The following is a 13,505-nucleotide window of genomic DNA, read 5'->3' as shown; positions in this document are numbered from 1 at the left end:
AGTAGATTGACAATCAGCATAAAACTTTGCCAAACATATTAACATACATGATTTTTCAAAAATAAATAAATCATGCTCATCCGAATGAACACCATATTCTCGTGCCCGGGATATAAGGGTCTTGGCACGTGCCTCTTTCACACACCTTGCGCTGTGCTCCGCCTATTCGGTTCTTGTCGGCTGCCGCTCGCTTAATACACACGCACTGTGCGTGCCAAACCACAAACTCGCACACATACTCAGACACGTTCGAGCTCGTACGCACGCGCGAAACCCTAACGCTGCCCACACGCACACAAACGCCACGCACGCTTCTCTCCCTTCTCTCTTTCGCCGGCCGGACCCGGCGTAGCGCGCCGGAAAAGTAGCTACCCATCTCTCTTGCCTTCTTATCACGGTACGCTGGAGGTACGACGATTCACTGGTAACGGAGCCGGAATTCTGTTCTTTGTTTGGTTCGGCAGGGGTTTTGTGTCGAGGCATGCGGACCTTTTTCTTGATGGATATGCAAGGTTACAGTGTTGGATTGTATGGTGAGATACTTGAAGAAGACGCATAAATTATTCAATTGAAGCATTATGCATCGTAAAGTATAGTTATCGCGTGGGGATTATGGGACTTGGTTCTGGATGGTGGTTTTGATTCGTTAACCGTTGTTCCCGGCTTCTTCTGGAGTACAGAAGGTAAGTGAAAGCCTGTGATGAAATTCTCTGTGTAGCTAAGACTTTCTAGTTTTACTCTTACAACTATGGAATAAATCAGTTCAAGGTTATTTGCCGTACTAAAGAGAAGAAAATTTAGTTTTTCGTTGGCTTCAAACATGAACAAAGGCTGGAAAGAACAACAACAAAAAAGGTCTCTTTATCTAAGGTACTTTTTTTGTCATTTTAAATTGGCAGAATTTATTTAGAAGAAATTAGTGGCGGTGCTGGAAAAGAGTGGTCTTACTTTGTCTCCTGAGTCAGTTGATACTGTTGAAACAGATGGTCACATTTTTCCTGTTATAGAATTGGTTGAATTCGCATGATAATATGAGGTTTCTAGTCTTTTCAGTTAAATTCTGTAAACAGATGGTCACATTTTTCCTGTTATAGAATTGGTTGAATTCGCATGATAATATGAGGTTTCTGTTCTTTTCAGTTAGGGTTGTACTCGTGCATCATCTTCTGTATTTTGTAAAAGATTGAGTAGTGGTGATGGCATTTGTGGCATAAAAATCAAGATACCAGAGTTTCTTTGGATAAGATTCTCGGTGAGGTGACAGAGACTATGGCCACGGACATGCAGAAATTGATTGGAACAAGCGAAGAAGATGATGAGGAAGATATGGATATGGATATGAAAGAAGAGGAGGATGATAGCAAAGAGAATGGAGAGAAGCACATTCCTACACAAGTGATGGTAATGGTCGATGCAGGGATGACATCGAATGATAGTAATATTCAATTTCAACATCATCAGGAAGAACAAGTCAGCACCCCTGGGGGAGGAGTTGCAGCTCGGAGGTGCAGACCACTGGAAGAAAAGGAGAGAACTAAGTTAAGAGAGCGGCATAGGAGGGCAATTACTGCAAGGATCTTGGCGGGGTTGCGGAGGCACGGGAACTATAATCTTAGGGTCAGAGCTGATATAAATGATGTAATTGCAGGTCTGGCTAGGGAAGCTGGATGGGTTGTTCTTCCAGATGGAACCACCTTTCCTTCAAGATCCCAGGTACCAAACTGTTTAGTGCATGGATTTTTCTTTCCTGTTATTGGCAGATTATCCTAATATTGGTGATAGGTCAACTCCTTGGCATAACGAAAGTTATTTTCTGCTGTTTCTGCATCTGCGTATGCATGTGATGATGAGATATGTATTGTAGTTCATAGACTTAAATAAAATCCAATTTGATGTCATATATTCCTACGAATGGGTTTCCAAGAAACGAGTGGCCTTGGAGGAGCCCATGAAGTACCAACGACAATAAGTGTGTTTGATCAAACTGCTGTATATTCATGTTCTTCACCGCCTGTCATAATGTGATTGATTGAGGAAGCCAAAATTTTCAAACCAAACAGAAGGTTTTGAATTAGACAATCATTTGGTTCATAAAATATTCAGTCCTCGGGTTTTTTCTGCATATGAAAATTCAAATGGTTCATACATATGCTTTGGTTCTGAAGCTTTGATTTTTGCAGATGGTACTTCTGGAAATGTGATATCTGATTTATAGCGCCACCTATTGTATCCCATGTTTCTTTAGGATACCTTTTTAATGTTGCCAGAATCCTAAGGTCAACCAAACTTACCACAATCATGTGGGAAATTTTCCTTTTCAACAATTGCAGGGATCAAAGCCTGTTGGTGGTACTTCTACATTGGTGACATCATCATCTTCGCAAGTCATGTCCCAACAGACTCCTCCTGCATCCCTCACAGGAGTTTCCCCAAGTTATCAAACCTCAATAGAGTACAATTCATTCCGGATGAAAGGTGTTCTTGTACCCACTCCATCACCTTATGATCCATCCTCAGGTGTGCAATCTCAAAACTCTCCTGTGGTGGGAGATGTTGCAGAGCAAACAGAGAATCATCAACTTGGTGGCACCATGGAGACCATTAATGACAAACAGGTCTTCCAACTAATTTGTTGAAGTCATGTTCTTTAGTCTCCATTACTTTGCATGTATTTCTGGTTAGCTGATTGTAATTGGTGATCTACTGTCAAGGTATGCATTAAATTAGTAGATCAAATTAGCCTTTGGCGACGGTTATTCTTTTTAAAGGTAAAAAGAAGAAATGCATTAAAAGCACTAAGGGGGTGCGCAGCACTTGTACAAAGCTACATCTTTATAATGAATAGAGTCGATCATGTTTAAAGCAGCATGGTCATCAACTGCCCAGCCAAGTGCATTAAAAAGTAAGCCAGGAATCATAAAAATTGGGCTTATATCTAGAGCATTTGCTCTTCTACATATTATTCCCTTTGGAGTATACAAAATTTTGCAGTTCCTCCACTGTGGTCCCCTAAATTTTCAAAAAAATTTCATATTCATGTCTGATGGCTTTTTTAGGGTGGTAAATTTCACGTGTTCCAACCATCCTTTCATCTTTTGTAGATTGCTAGCATGCCGTCAAAGCTACCAGAGCGTGATTTTTCTGGTACTCCATATGTTCCAGTTTATGTTATGCTACCAGTAAGTTTCTAATTTATTTTATTTTTTGTATGTGGTTCAATTGGTTGATATTCGTATCTGGTACTCGTACTCCTTATGTTCCCGTTTATGTTATGCCCATTTCGAGAGCCTTATGCACAGGTATTGTTTACCTTTTTTTAATGTCTTCTTTAATTGGTGGCAGTTGGGTGTCATTAATATGAAGTGTGAGCTGGTAGATCCAGATGGACTGCTGAAGCAGCTAAGAGTACTGAAATCAATAAACATTGATGGAGTCATGGTTGATTGCTGGTGGGGAATAGTAGAGGCACATGCTCCACTGGATTATAACTGGAAAGGATACAAGAGGCTCTTTCAGATGGTGCGTGAGCTTAAGCTTAGGCTTCAGGTGAGCTAGTGCAACACATCTCTCCCTTGAAGTCAGACTTATTGCGAAATGATGATTTTATTAAAACCTTACCCCATTGATTCTTGATTTACATAATCCATTTTGGAATAGATGGGATTCAAAATTTTACACATGGAAACTGAGGAATTTAGTACCACCAAATGAAAGCAATTATTTAGTTGTGGATGAAGTTCATTTGATGGCTGAAACTATCTGTCATCCTTTTACACTATTGTACAATTAGATTCGAGGTCTGGAGACCAATGCTGTTAGTGTTACAGAAAATTGAGTGAGAATAGTAGAATAGTTCGATTAAGGCCACAATGACAATGTTATGTACCATTTATTTCTTTTATGTTATCATGAAAAAGTAGAGGTAACCTGGAGGTCACAAGTTCAATTCTTGGAAACAGCCTCTCCACATTTTATGTGGGGTTATGGTATGCGTACATGCTACATGTCCTCGACTGTATACACTGCGGGAGCCTTGTGCACAAAAGGTGTTTACCTTTTTTCATTTGCCTACCCATCATGACAAAGTGGGATAGATTATTCTTCATGTTAATCTCTGCTGATCCTTTTGAATCGTTGGATTATTGTTTTCTAAGGTATCTCGTCCATTTCTTTGCTCGATTGCCAGTCAGCTTTGTTTGAATAGCTTTTGGCCGTTGTAGTAAATTTTCTAATTGACATTGGCTCAGGTGGTTATGTCTTTTCATGAATGTGGAGGAAATGTTGGTGATGATGTTTGCATTCCATTGCCCCATTGGGTGGCAGAAATTGGTCGAAGTAATCCTGACATATTCTTTACCGATAGAGAGGGCAGACGCAACCCAGAATGTCTGTCATGGGGGATTGACAAGGAGCGAATTTTGAGAGGTCGGACTGCTTTTGAGGTACTTCCTATATGTTGTTCAGACACACTTTGTTGACATGAAGGATTTGAAACTAGTCGTGGCTATATTTATAGAATCCTTTGAAATCATATGTTCTACTAACACCTTTTGTGTGAAATGTAAACCCTTCATATAAAGGCAATCAATTCCACTTAGACGGTGTTTTGACAGGTAAAGGTTTTATCCATCATGAGCATGTTCAAGAAAAATAAATTATTTGTGTTGTTGCAGCGAAAACCTAAACTGAGACATTTTTTGTATTTCAAACAGTAGAATTTTTGTTGTAAAACTGTGGACATTTTTCTTCTTAACTTTTACATTTTACATTGGAGCTCTTATTTTGAGGATAAAATGTTTTTGTCTTTAATTTTTGTTCAACTTATTTAGGTTTACTTTGACTATATGAGGAGCTTCCGGGTAGAGTTTGATGAATTCTTTGAAGATGGTACTATCTCCATGGTTGAAGTTGGATTAGGTCCATGTGGGGAACTGCGGTACCCTTCTTGTCCGGTAAAGCATGGTTGGAGATATCCTGGTATTGGTGAATTTCAGGTAAATATTGTAATAGATTTAATGGTTATTTCCTTAGTATTGGTGTTTTCCCGGTTTCGGTTCTCATTGGTGCTTCCATGAAGAAAGATATTGAGGGTACAACTTCAAGTTTGTCTTTTTACTCACATTCTTTTGAAGAGAGAGAGATAGCTTTTTGCCACTTCCAGACAAATTTGTCGTTACGATTCTTGCGTAGTTAGATTTTGACGTCGAATTGGTCACTAGGACCAGTTTTCTATGGGTAATAGGGTTAATGGTGATAAATAATTACTAAAACACCCTTTACAGATAACACAAAAGGGGGAGATGTCCATGGAAACCTAATTCTTGCAACAACCACCCTTACATCCATATGCAACTGTTTGGTTATGATTAAGTTATGGATGACAATACTGACACAGGATATGCACACCAACATTTGGACACGCACAAAAATATATTCTGATGAAGCCCAAGTAAAGATCCTGATTGCTACAGGAATAGAAGGATCCCTAATAAAGTTAGATCGAGGCAGGAACCCACAGATCTGATTTATACTGCAGTAATCTGCTAATAGGGTTTGGGGTCCATGAGCTGGATGCCTAAATCACACACTCTGATAGTTAGGAACTAGAGATGACTGAATTTTAACTCTACTCATTCAAAATGTCTTCTATGCCACTGCTGCAACCTTATGTTTGTCAATGACACCACATGAGTTGGGGACCTAACTTCCTATGTATGGTGGTATAAACAGGGCTGCTAGTCTGCTGCTTGCAAACTATTCATTAAGGGTTCGTGTTGAGCTCTATTTATTTCGTTGAGTCTGATTTTGAAACTCGTTTAATAAATGAGTCGATCAGGGGCTTAGGCCATAGTGAAGTTCTCTCATAAGCTTGAGAACCTGTATATTTTATCTTAGCATACATGCCATTATACATGTGTCTACAACAAGTTTAGATACTATTCATGATGTATACATCAAAGTAATATCGCTATATATGTTCCATATGTGATATTAATATTATATATTATCGACTTTGACTTGTTAATGCCAATTTCACTAACTTAATTTTAATAAAATGTTGAATTCTGCTCCATTTGGCTTTTTAGTCAATCTGGAATTCAAGCTCAGGCTAGCAAATTTTGAACAACAGGGTCTGTGCTTGAAACAGAAGCTTAAGTTCAGGCTTGGCCAGTTTAAACAAATAGAGTTTGAGTTTAGTGACCTCAGCTCAGCTCAACTCTAATTGTTTACACTTGTTAGAACAAATATAAATGATGCGAAAAGCCCCAACCCAACAAGTTAACTTATTGGGTTGAATGGCAATGTAACTAATCTTAACAACACTTTACCCGTATTCTTGCATAAACTTGGATAGCTTGAGTCATTATAAATCTTAAAGCGAATCAACTCCAGCCAGCTGTAAATCAAACCTGCAAGAGCAATCAAAGTTTCAAATTTTTAATGTGGTATTTCGTGGGGTAAAAAACCCCTTAAAATTCCATATCATATCCCTCTTCCTGTCTCCCCTTCTGGAAATGCAGAAAACCTACTGAAAAAATCTTTGTAGGGTTTGCCTTATGTATCTTTTTTCTTTATGGATTCCATTATGCAAAAATAATCCTTAAAACTTTTCTGTCAAATTCATCCTCTCAGTGCATCACAAGGACTGATTCTGCATAATATTAAACTACAGGACTAAGAACAATTAGGGCAAGTTATTCTGTCTTCACAATAAAAGTATAAAACAAATGCCTGGCTGGGTTTTGAATGGTAGTAATCATGCATAGTTACTGAAGAAATTGTATATTCTCTATACAGCCACAATTCCAGGATTTAATTCATGTGGATCTTGGATGGTGGTATTTTCGCATAGCTACTTAAGAAGTTGTATGTTCACCATGCAGCCACAAATTCCTGGATTTAATTCATGTACTTTCCGTTGTTAACCTTATATTCATCCAGTGTGCATATGGAAATTGCATTTCTGAAACATACTTAAGCAAATTTAAAATATAGACTGATTTTCTCGTGTTCTTAATTAATTGGATAATGACTCATTGGTCTCCATGAAATACGAATGTTCAATTGTACTGGTTTGTAGTTTTAGTTTTACCTTCTCATTTTTCCTATACCTCTTCATTTTTGCTAAGTGTTTCCTAATATGATCCTGAAAGTCATATCTTGATGTTCTCTAAGAATTTATAGATTTCTTTGACCTCCAGTGTTATGATCAGTACTTGTTAAAAGGCCTGAGAAAGGCAGCGGAAATGAGGGGACAGCCCTTCTGGGCTAGAGGACCAGATAATGCAGGTTCCTACAATTCACAGCCACACGAAACTGACTTCTTTTGTGACGGAGGTGACTATGATAACTACTATGGCAGGTTCTTCCTCAATTGGTACTCTAATGTCTTAGTTGACCATGGTGATCGAATCCTTTCCCTTGCAAAGCTGGCTTTTGAAGGCACCTGCATTTCTGTCAAGGTGAATATACTCAGAGTTTTTTATTTGGCATGGAAGATGACTTTTTTCTTGCGAAATAAAATTGTGAGCACAATAAAAGATGAATTTTCTCATTTTTTGCATCATTAAATGAGCAGCAACCCTTTACACAAGCATGCGTACACGTTATACAACCTCTCTGGTATGTGTTATATATGTACAACAGAAGTCTTGCACATTTTTTCAAGGGAATTGTTATGTCTATTCTGTTGGAGCATTTTCTTCACAGAAAATGATATCTAATAGGCGGTATTTGTGAGTTTATGAAATTTGTTTGTTGTATTTTTTAAAATTGCTTCAAAGGAGCAAAAAATTAGAAAAACAGAAATAGAAAAAGAAATGAGGATTTTGATTTTCTTACGTGATGCAAATCCAAAAACTAGCAGCAAATGAGAGCATATCAATCTGATGGCGACCTCTGTTTTAAGAATTGAACTGTTGGACATGTTCAATATTTCTGAGAACATATGGACATCTCTCTCTCTACTCTCTTCAAATATAAATAAGTCATGAAGCCTTGTGATATAAGATAAGTACAAGAATCTTCTGTACATTCAACTGTATCCTGGAGCCTTTAATTCTTGGAGATCATTTCGTCATCACTCCCTTAACCCACTTTATTCTTTGCCTTCTTTTTTGCCCTTTGTATGTGTTCATCAATTAAATCACTTGATTATGCTGTTGCATTTGATTTGTTCTTTCTCGTCTTATTATTAACTCGTTCATAGGTAATCCTCCTAAAATGAAGCCACTCTTCCCTGTTTTCTTTTACCTATTCTACAATTGGCTCTAGTTTTCGCCGACTTTTTCTTTGTTGCCTAAATTAATCTACCGGATTGTTGGATCACATCCGATAGTTACGAATATAAACTCCTGAAAGAAAAACATCTTTCCAACATTGTCTGGAAACTCAGTGTTAATCTTAAATAATCCATCCACACTCTTAGAGTGTGTTTGGATTGAAGGATTTGGAGGGGAGGGAAGAGAAGGGAAATGGAGTTTCCTTCCAATTCTCTTGTTTGGATAGTTTATAAAAAATTAAGAGGAGGGATTTGAGAGGAAGATTTCATTAAATTTTTGTCAAAATTCTTCCTCCCAAAATGGAGTCATTTGGAGGGAAGGAATAACTAATTAACTTATTTATAAGTTAAAAACCTACTTTACCCTTATTCATAATAAAACATAAAAAAGTAAGGATAAATTAGTAAATTAAACCACTTACCTTTCTCTTCCTTCCTTTCCTTTCTCTTCCCTTCCCCCCAATCCCTCAATCCAAACACACTCTAAAAGTCAGGCAATTCTTTTTGGGTGTGATGCAAGCAGCTTCCAGCCGTATTCTCTCTTCCGATTAAAATAAGAAAAGAAAAGGAAATAAATTATAATACCTATCTAAACAAGCGTGAGGTCTTGTGCACTGGGCGGTGTTTACATTTCACAGACTTCCAAACGGTTCATTTCTTGAACCTTTATGGGCAGACATAGATGATCTCAACTTTGTTTCGTATTATTATGTGGGTGCGTATATGTGTGTGTATGCTTTGCAACATATATAAACTTTCAATGGTTCCCCCTCTCGCTATAATATGGAACCTTTCTTTTATTTTGAAAACGTACCTCATCCAGTTGAAGTTGTATGGTATGGTTTCCAAATCTGAATCACCTGCATAAAATGATGTGCATTGATCATGATGGAATTACTGACTTATCATTTGTTCTTTTACCTATATGTGGGTTGGGGAGGGGTCTTTGTCCTTTTTATTGTGTTATAAATTATTTTGAAAACTGATTTTAAATAAATTTAAGATATTAATTTCGAAAAACAATTTACAAGTTATGTCTTGATTCCGTCTGTTTGCTATATTTTTAATTATGGAGCAGCTATCCGGTATCCACTGGTGGTACAAGACATCCAGTCATGCAGCTGAACTAACTTCAGGTTTCTTCAATTCATGCAATCGTGATGGCTATGCTGCAGTAATGGCAATGCTAAAGAAGCATGGAGCTGCTTTAAACTTCACATGCTCGGAATTTTGCTTGTTAGACCAGAATGAGAACTTCCCAGAGGCACTGGCTGATCCTGATGGATTAGTCTGGCAAGTAAGCATTAATCAATCAAAAGCTTGAGATGGTCTTAATATTTTCTTTTTTTCATATGATTTTCCATGGTGGAGGTATTATGTTATGCTACCCGTCACTTCTGATTCAAAACTTATATTTACAGTTCATACATTTTGTCTTTTGAACATTTTAGTTGTCTATTTCAGGTACTAAATGCTGCATGGGATGTTGGTGTGCCAATAGCCAGCGAGAATGCTCTCCCTTGCCATGATAGGATATGCTATAACAAGATATTGGATAGGGCTAAACCCTTAAATGATCCAGATGGAAGGCATTTCTTAACTTTTACCTACCTTAGGCTTTGCATGATTCTCATGGAGAGACAAAATTTAGTGGAATTTGAACGATTTGTTAAGAGAATGCATGGTAAGGCACTGAAATTGATTTAGTTACCTTTGCAACATTTCAACAGAAATTGCACTCTCTGCTTTTAAGCCTTTTACCAGTAGCGGCATATCATGCCTCTAGGAACTCTATCATAATCATTCTCATTATCAGCACAAACTAGATGACCCCCTTTTCTCTATATTTTCTCTCAGTATACTAGATAGGAATGTAGCTCAAGCGGTAAATCTAGCCGCAATAATTCCAAAATGGTTCTTGGGAGATTGTGCTTTTATTCTGAGTATTTGTGTAGGAACTTACTGGATGACATAAGCCCTTATTGTAGTTTTTTTTTTTTTTTTTTTTTGGCTTTTTGTTTCTTCCCCTGATTTGTTGGATCTCTCTTGTACTCATCCTTACGGTGAGCACCTGCTTGTTGCCTTTTCTTAATAAAATTTTTCTGCTTCCGGAAAAAATGTTGCTCATAAGAACATAATTTATTGTCAACTATAACGGTAAATTATGTATTAGAAATTATCCGGATTGGAAATGCATAAATAGAAAAGAAAACATACACAAGCACATCTTTGCACAATTTAGATACACAAGTATATTGTGGTCATCACTGTTGCAGTGGTGTTTATGTTTTTGAATTCTGTGATAAGACTTGTTACATTTTTTAACTGCAGGAGAAGCGGTTCTTGATATCCAAGTATAAGGGAGAGGAGGATGGCTGTCTGGATTGTGTATCGATCATGTGCTTTCCTCCAACAAAGTGTCAGGTTAAAATGTTTCAGTATTTAGGGGAGAAGTGTGATTAGTTTAAATCAAGTAATATACCTCTGTAAAGAAGTCAGTCAGGTCCATTAGGCTAAAGCTTCTTCATATGTTTGTTAATTCAGGTTATATATTTGTTAAATTAGCCAATAATATGATGTAGTTGTGCACAACAGTAGAAATTTGAGTTTACTAATGAAATCTCAAAGTTCCATTTTCTGCTCAAAATAAAATTTATTTTACATCTTCATAGGCTGCTGTGGATGATGGTTCGCGTAAAATGTCTCTCTTTCTTTGACAGCAACCATACCATATTAGAACTATAAGTAAAGTTTGGATGGGTGAGGATAGAAATTAGAGGTTCTTACTAGGTAGGATTCTTGAACCATGAATTGCATGGCATTCTCCCCATAATGTGAAATGGGTTAATACAACTTTTGACCATTGAAAGATGATCCGTGTTTCAAATTGGTCCCTAACTATCAAATTGTGTCAATTTAACCATCGACAGTTTAATTTATTCCAAATTAATTACTTGGGCAGAAATTGTCCAATTTCGATTCGATCCGCCCCGCCCCACGCCTTGGGCAGACCTAGCTCCATTTTTAGGGACAGACCCGGCTAGAAGCCCGACACCTTGGGCCAATATAATATATATGTATACGTATACATATATATTATATTTGCAATGTATGTGTGTATACATATACATAATACATATACATATATATAATACATATATATTACACATATGCATATATATTATATAATTCATTTCCCTCAAAAAAAGTACATATATAAATATTATATAGTCAAAATTCAGGCCGACCCGGCCCAAAGGCTCGAGCCTTAGGGGCCCAGACCGGGCCTGGGCGTCATTTTGAATGTCAAGCCCGACCCGAAGCCCAGTTCTCAAAATCGAGTCTGGGCTAGGTGCATACTCAAGTATGAGGAATCTTGCATCCCGTGCCTCTTGAGTAATTTCATCTCCATCATCATCATTTGTCTCCCTTCATGATTGACATAACCAATCAATTTAATAATGTGTTGATGGTTGAATTTCATAAGAACTTTCTTCTCATACGGAAAAGAAAAAAATACACTCTTTCATGCTATTAATATAAATTCTATTATTAAAGTATTTACCAGTAAAATATCATATAAAAACCATAAATAAATTCGAAAAAATATAAAAATAGGCATACCCTAACTTTTAGAAACATTGTCTTGTATGTTTCATAAAGCAGCATGCACAAACAAACACACCAAACAAAAGTTGTTCACAAATTTATGGTTTATTTTTGTACAAATATTAAAAAAAAAAAAAGTGATAAAAAAGTTAATTAAGGTGGTGTTTGCTGGGGCATTTTATGGGGCGGGCCCGCTTTCCCAATTGTTTTTATGTTATATTTTGCTTACCTTAAAATCAAAATAAAAATTAAGTGTTTCACTCACCTTGTCTAACAAGATTGTTAGCTTTAAATCACTTAAGTTGTGGATGTATAGGGCAGATGTTAACTATCTTACAACTCTCAGGGTTTGTGGCCAAGTTAGATCTGTCGAAATTGAACAAAAAAATGTGTTACAATATTTATATCATTACTTTGTAAGAAAATATTATAATATTAGAATTATTACCTTTCGACAGTTTGCTTAACTGTTGGGAGCGTATTCAAGTATGAGTACTCTTGCATCCCTTGACTCTTTATCAATTTCATGAGCATTTTCATCCTTTCATGATTGACATAACCCATGAATTTGATAATATTTGCATGGTTGAATTTCATGTGACTCTCTTTCTCCCTCTGAAAAACACACACAAAACATTAAGTTTTGGATATGTAATAAAAAAATATATATAAATTGAATAGCAAAATTATTTACCGTATATGTACGTTTCATATTTCATATGATCCATATTAGGTTCAAAGTACTTAGCTGTTACTCTTCCTTATATTGCTCCTGCATACACCTTGACTGTGTTTGGTGAGGAGTTTTATGGGGCGGGCCGGCCCGCCCCACCAAACGTGTTAAAAAACTAGGTGGTACCATCCAAAAAAAAGAGCTTCAAATTAGAGCTTGTTTCAAAGTGGATAACTTTTTGGTGTGGATCCCACACTCAATAAATGAGTGACACAAAATATTGGATGTTTTTGGAATAGATGTTGCTGTGATGTTCACTCTCTCCAAGTAACCTATTCCAATGTGTATTTTATTGAATTGTCATGTTCAAATTCACAGAGTGAGTGAAAGATACTATTGACTAACTTCTATTCAAATATAATAGTATAATAGTGGATGTGGCGTTGTGCTATGAAACGAATGAGACAGGGTTAAATTGTTTCAAGTAATCATAATTCACAAAAAAATGATGCTGCCATACTGGTTTGTTAATTCACAAAGATATTGACTGAGCCTTAAAAAAGTGATCAGGTGACATGCTATATATATGTACAAATTTGTATGTTTTGCATGATTCTATCATTCATACTTCTTAAAATTCTGCATGAAATAGCACGTAAATGTTTTTTTCTCCTTTTTTTTGCTTGTTATTATATATTTATATTATAAGAATTTTTAATTTTTTTTAAAAAGCAGGTCCCATGTGACCATATGCCGTAAAAAAGTAGAACCCAATACAATCAATGAGCGCAATACAAGTATCATAAATGAGTCCAATAAAGGCCTTCAAATTCGAAGATGATTGGCTCAATAAATCACATAACGAGATCATGTATAGGAAGGATGGGCATGAAACAGAACATTTGTTAAGCGAAAATGATAAAGATCTCAGCAATTCGCATC

The 13,505-nt window shown here is 36.6% G+C and overlaps 1 protein-coding gene across 3 annotated transcripts; it reads left to right on the top strand.

Moving 5' to 3' along the window:
* Nucleotides 1-140: 140 nt before the first annotated feature.
* Nucleotides 141-10,928, top strand: LOC119984470 (beta-amylase 7-like). Of its 3 annotated transcripts, none has more exons than XM_038828444.1 (11): nt 141-683; nt 1,145-1,713; nt 2,331-2,615; nt 3,102-3,179; nt 3,343-3,546; nt 4,248-4,442; nt 4,830-4,994; nt 7,203-7,463; nt 9,360-9,578; nt 9,746-9,965; nt 10,613-10,928. In XM_038828444.1, exons 2-11 carry the CDS (start codon nt 1,270-1,272, stop codon nt 10,639-10,641), a joined length of 2,100 nt encoding a protein of 699 aa, XP_038684372.1. In that variant the 5' UTR covers nt 141-683; nt 1,145-1,269; the 3' UTR covers nt 10,642-10,928. The 3 variants fall into 3 exon arrangements, with proteins under 3 accessions (XP_038684372.1, XP_038684371.1, XP_038684373.1); XM_038828443.1 differs by having other exon boundaries at nt 1,141-1,713; XM_038828445.1 differs by lacking the exon at nt 141-683 and adding an exon at nt 722-870 and having other exon boundaries at nt 1,141-1,713.
* Nucleotides 10,929-13,505: the final 2,577 nt, after the last annotated feature.

Source organism: Tripterygium wilfordii, chromosome 18 (assembly GCF_013401445.1).
Source record: "Tripterygium wilfordii isolate XIE 37 chromosome 18, ASM1340144v1, whole genome shotgun sequence".
NCBI lineage: Eukaryota > Viridiplantae > Streptophyta > Magnoliopsida > Celastrales > Celastraceae > Tripterygium > Tripterygium wilfordii.
Note: the sequence above shows the minus strand (reverse complement) of the source record. Positions and strands in the feature narration are given on the sequence as shown.

Coding starts and splice junctions, on each gene's coding strand:
- LOC119984470 (XM_038828444.1), top strand. CDS start 1,270: ATGGCCACGGACATGCAGAAATTGATTGGAACAAGCGAAGAAGATGAT. Junction 1,714..2,330: donor CCTTTCCTTCAAGATCCCAG/GTACCAAACTGT, acceptor CAACAATTGCAG/GGATCAAAGCCTGTTGGTGG. Junction 4,443..4,829: donor GAGGTCGGACTGCTTTTGAG/GTACTTCCTATA, acceptor CAACTTATTTAG/GTTTACTTTGACTATATGAG.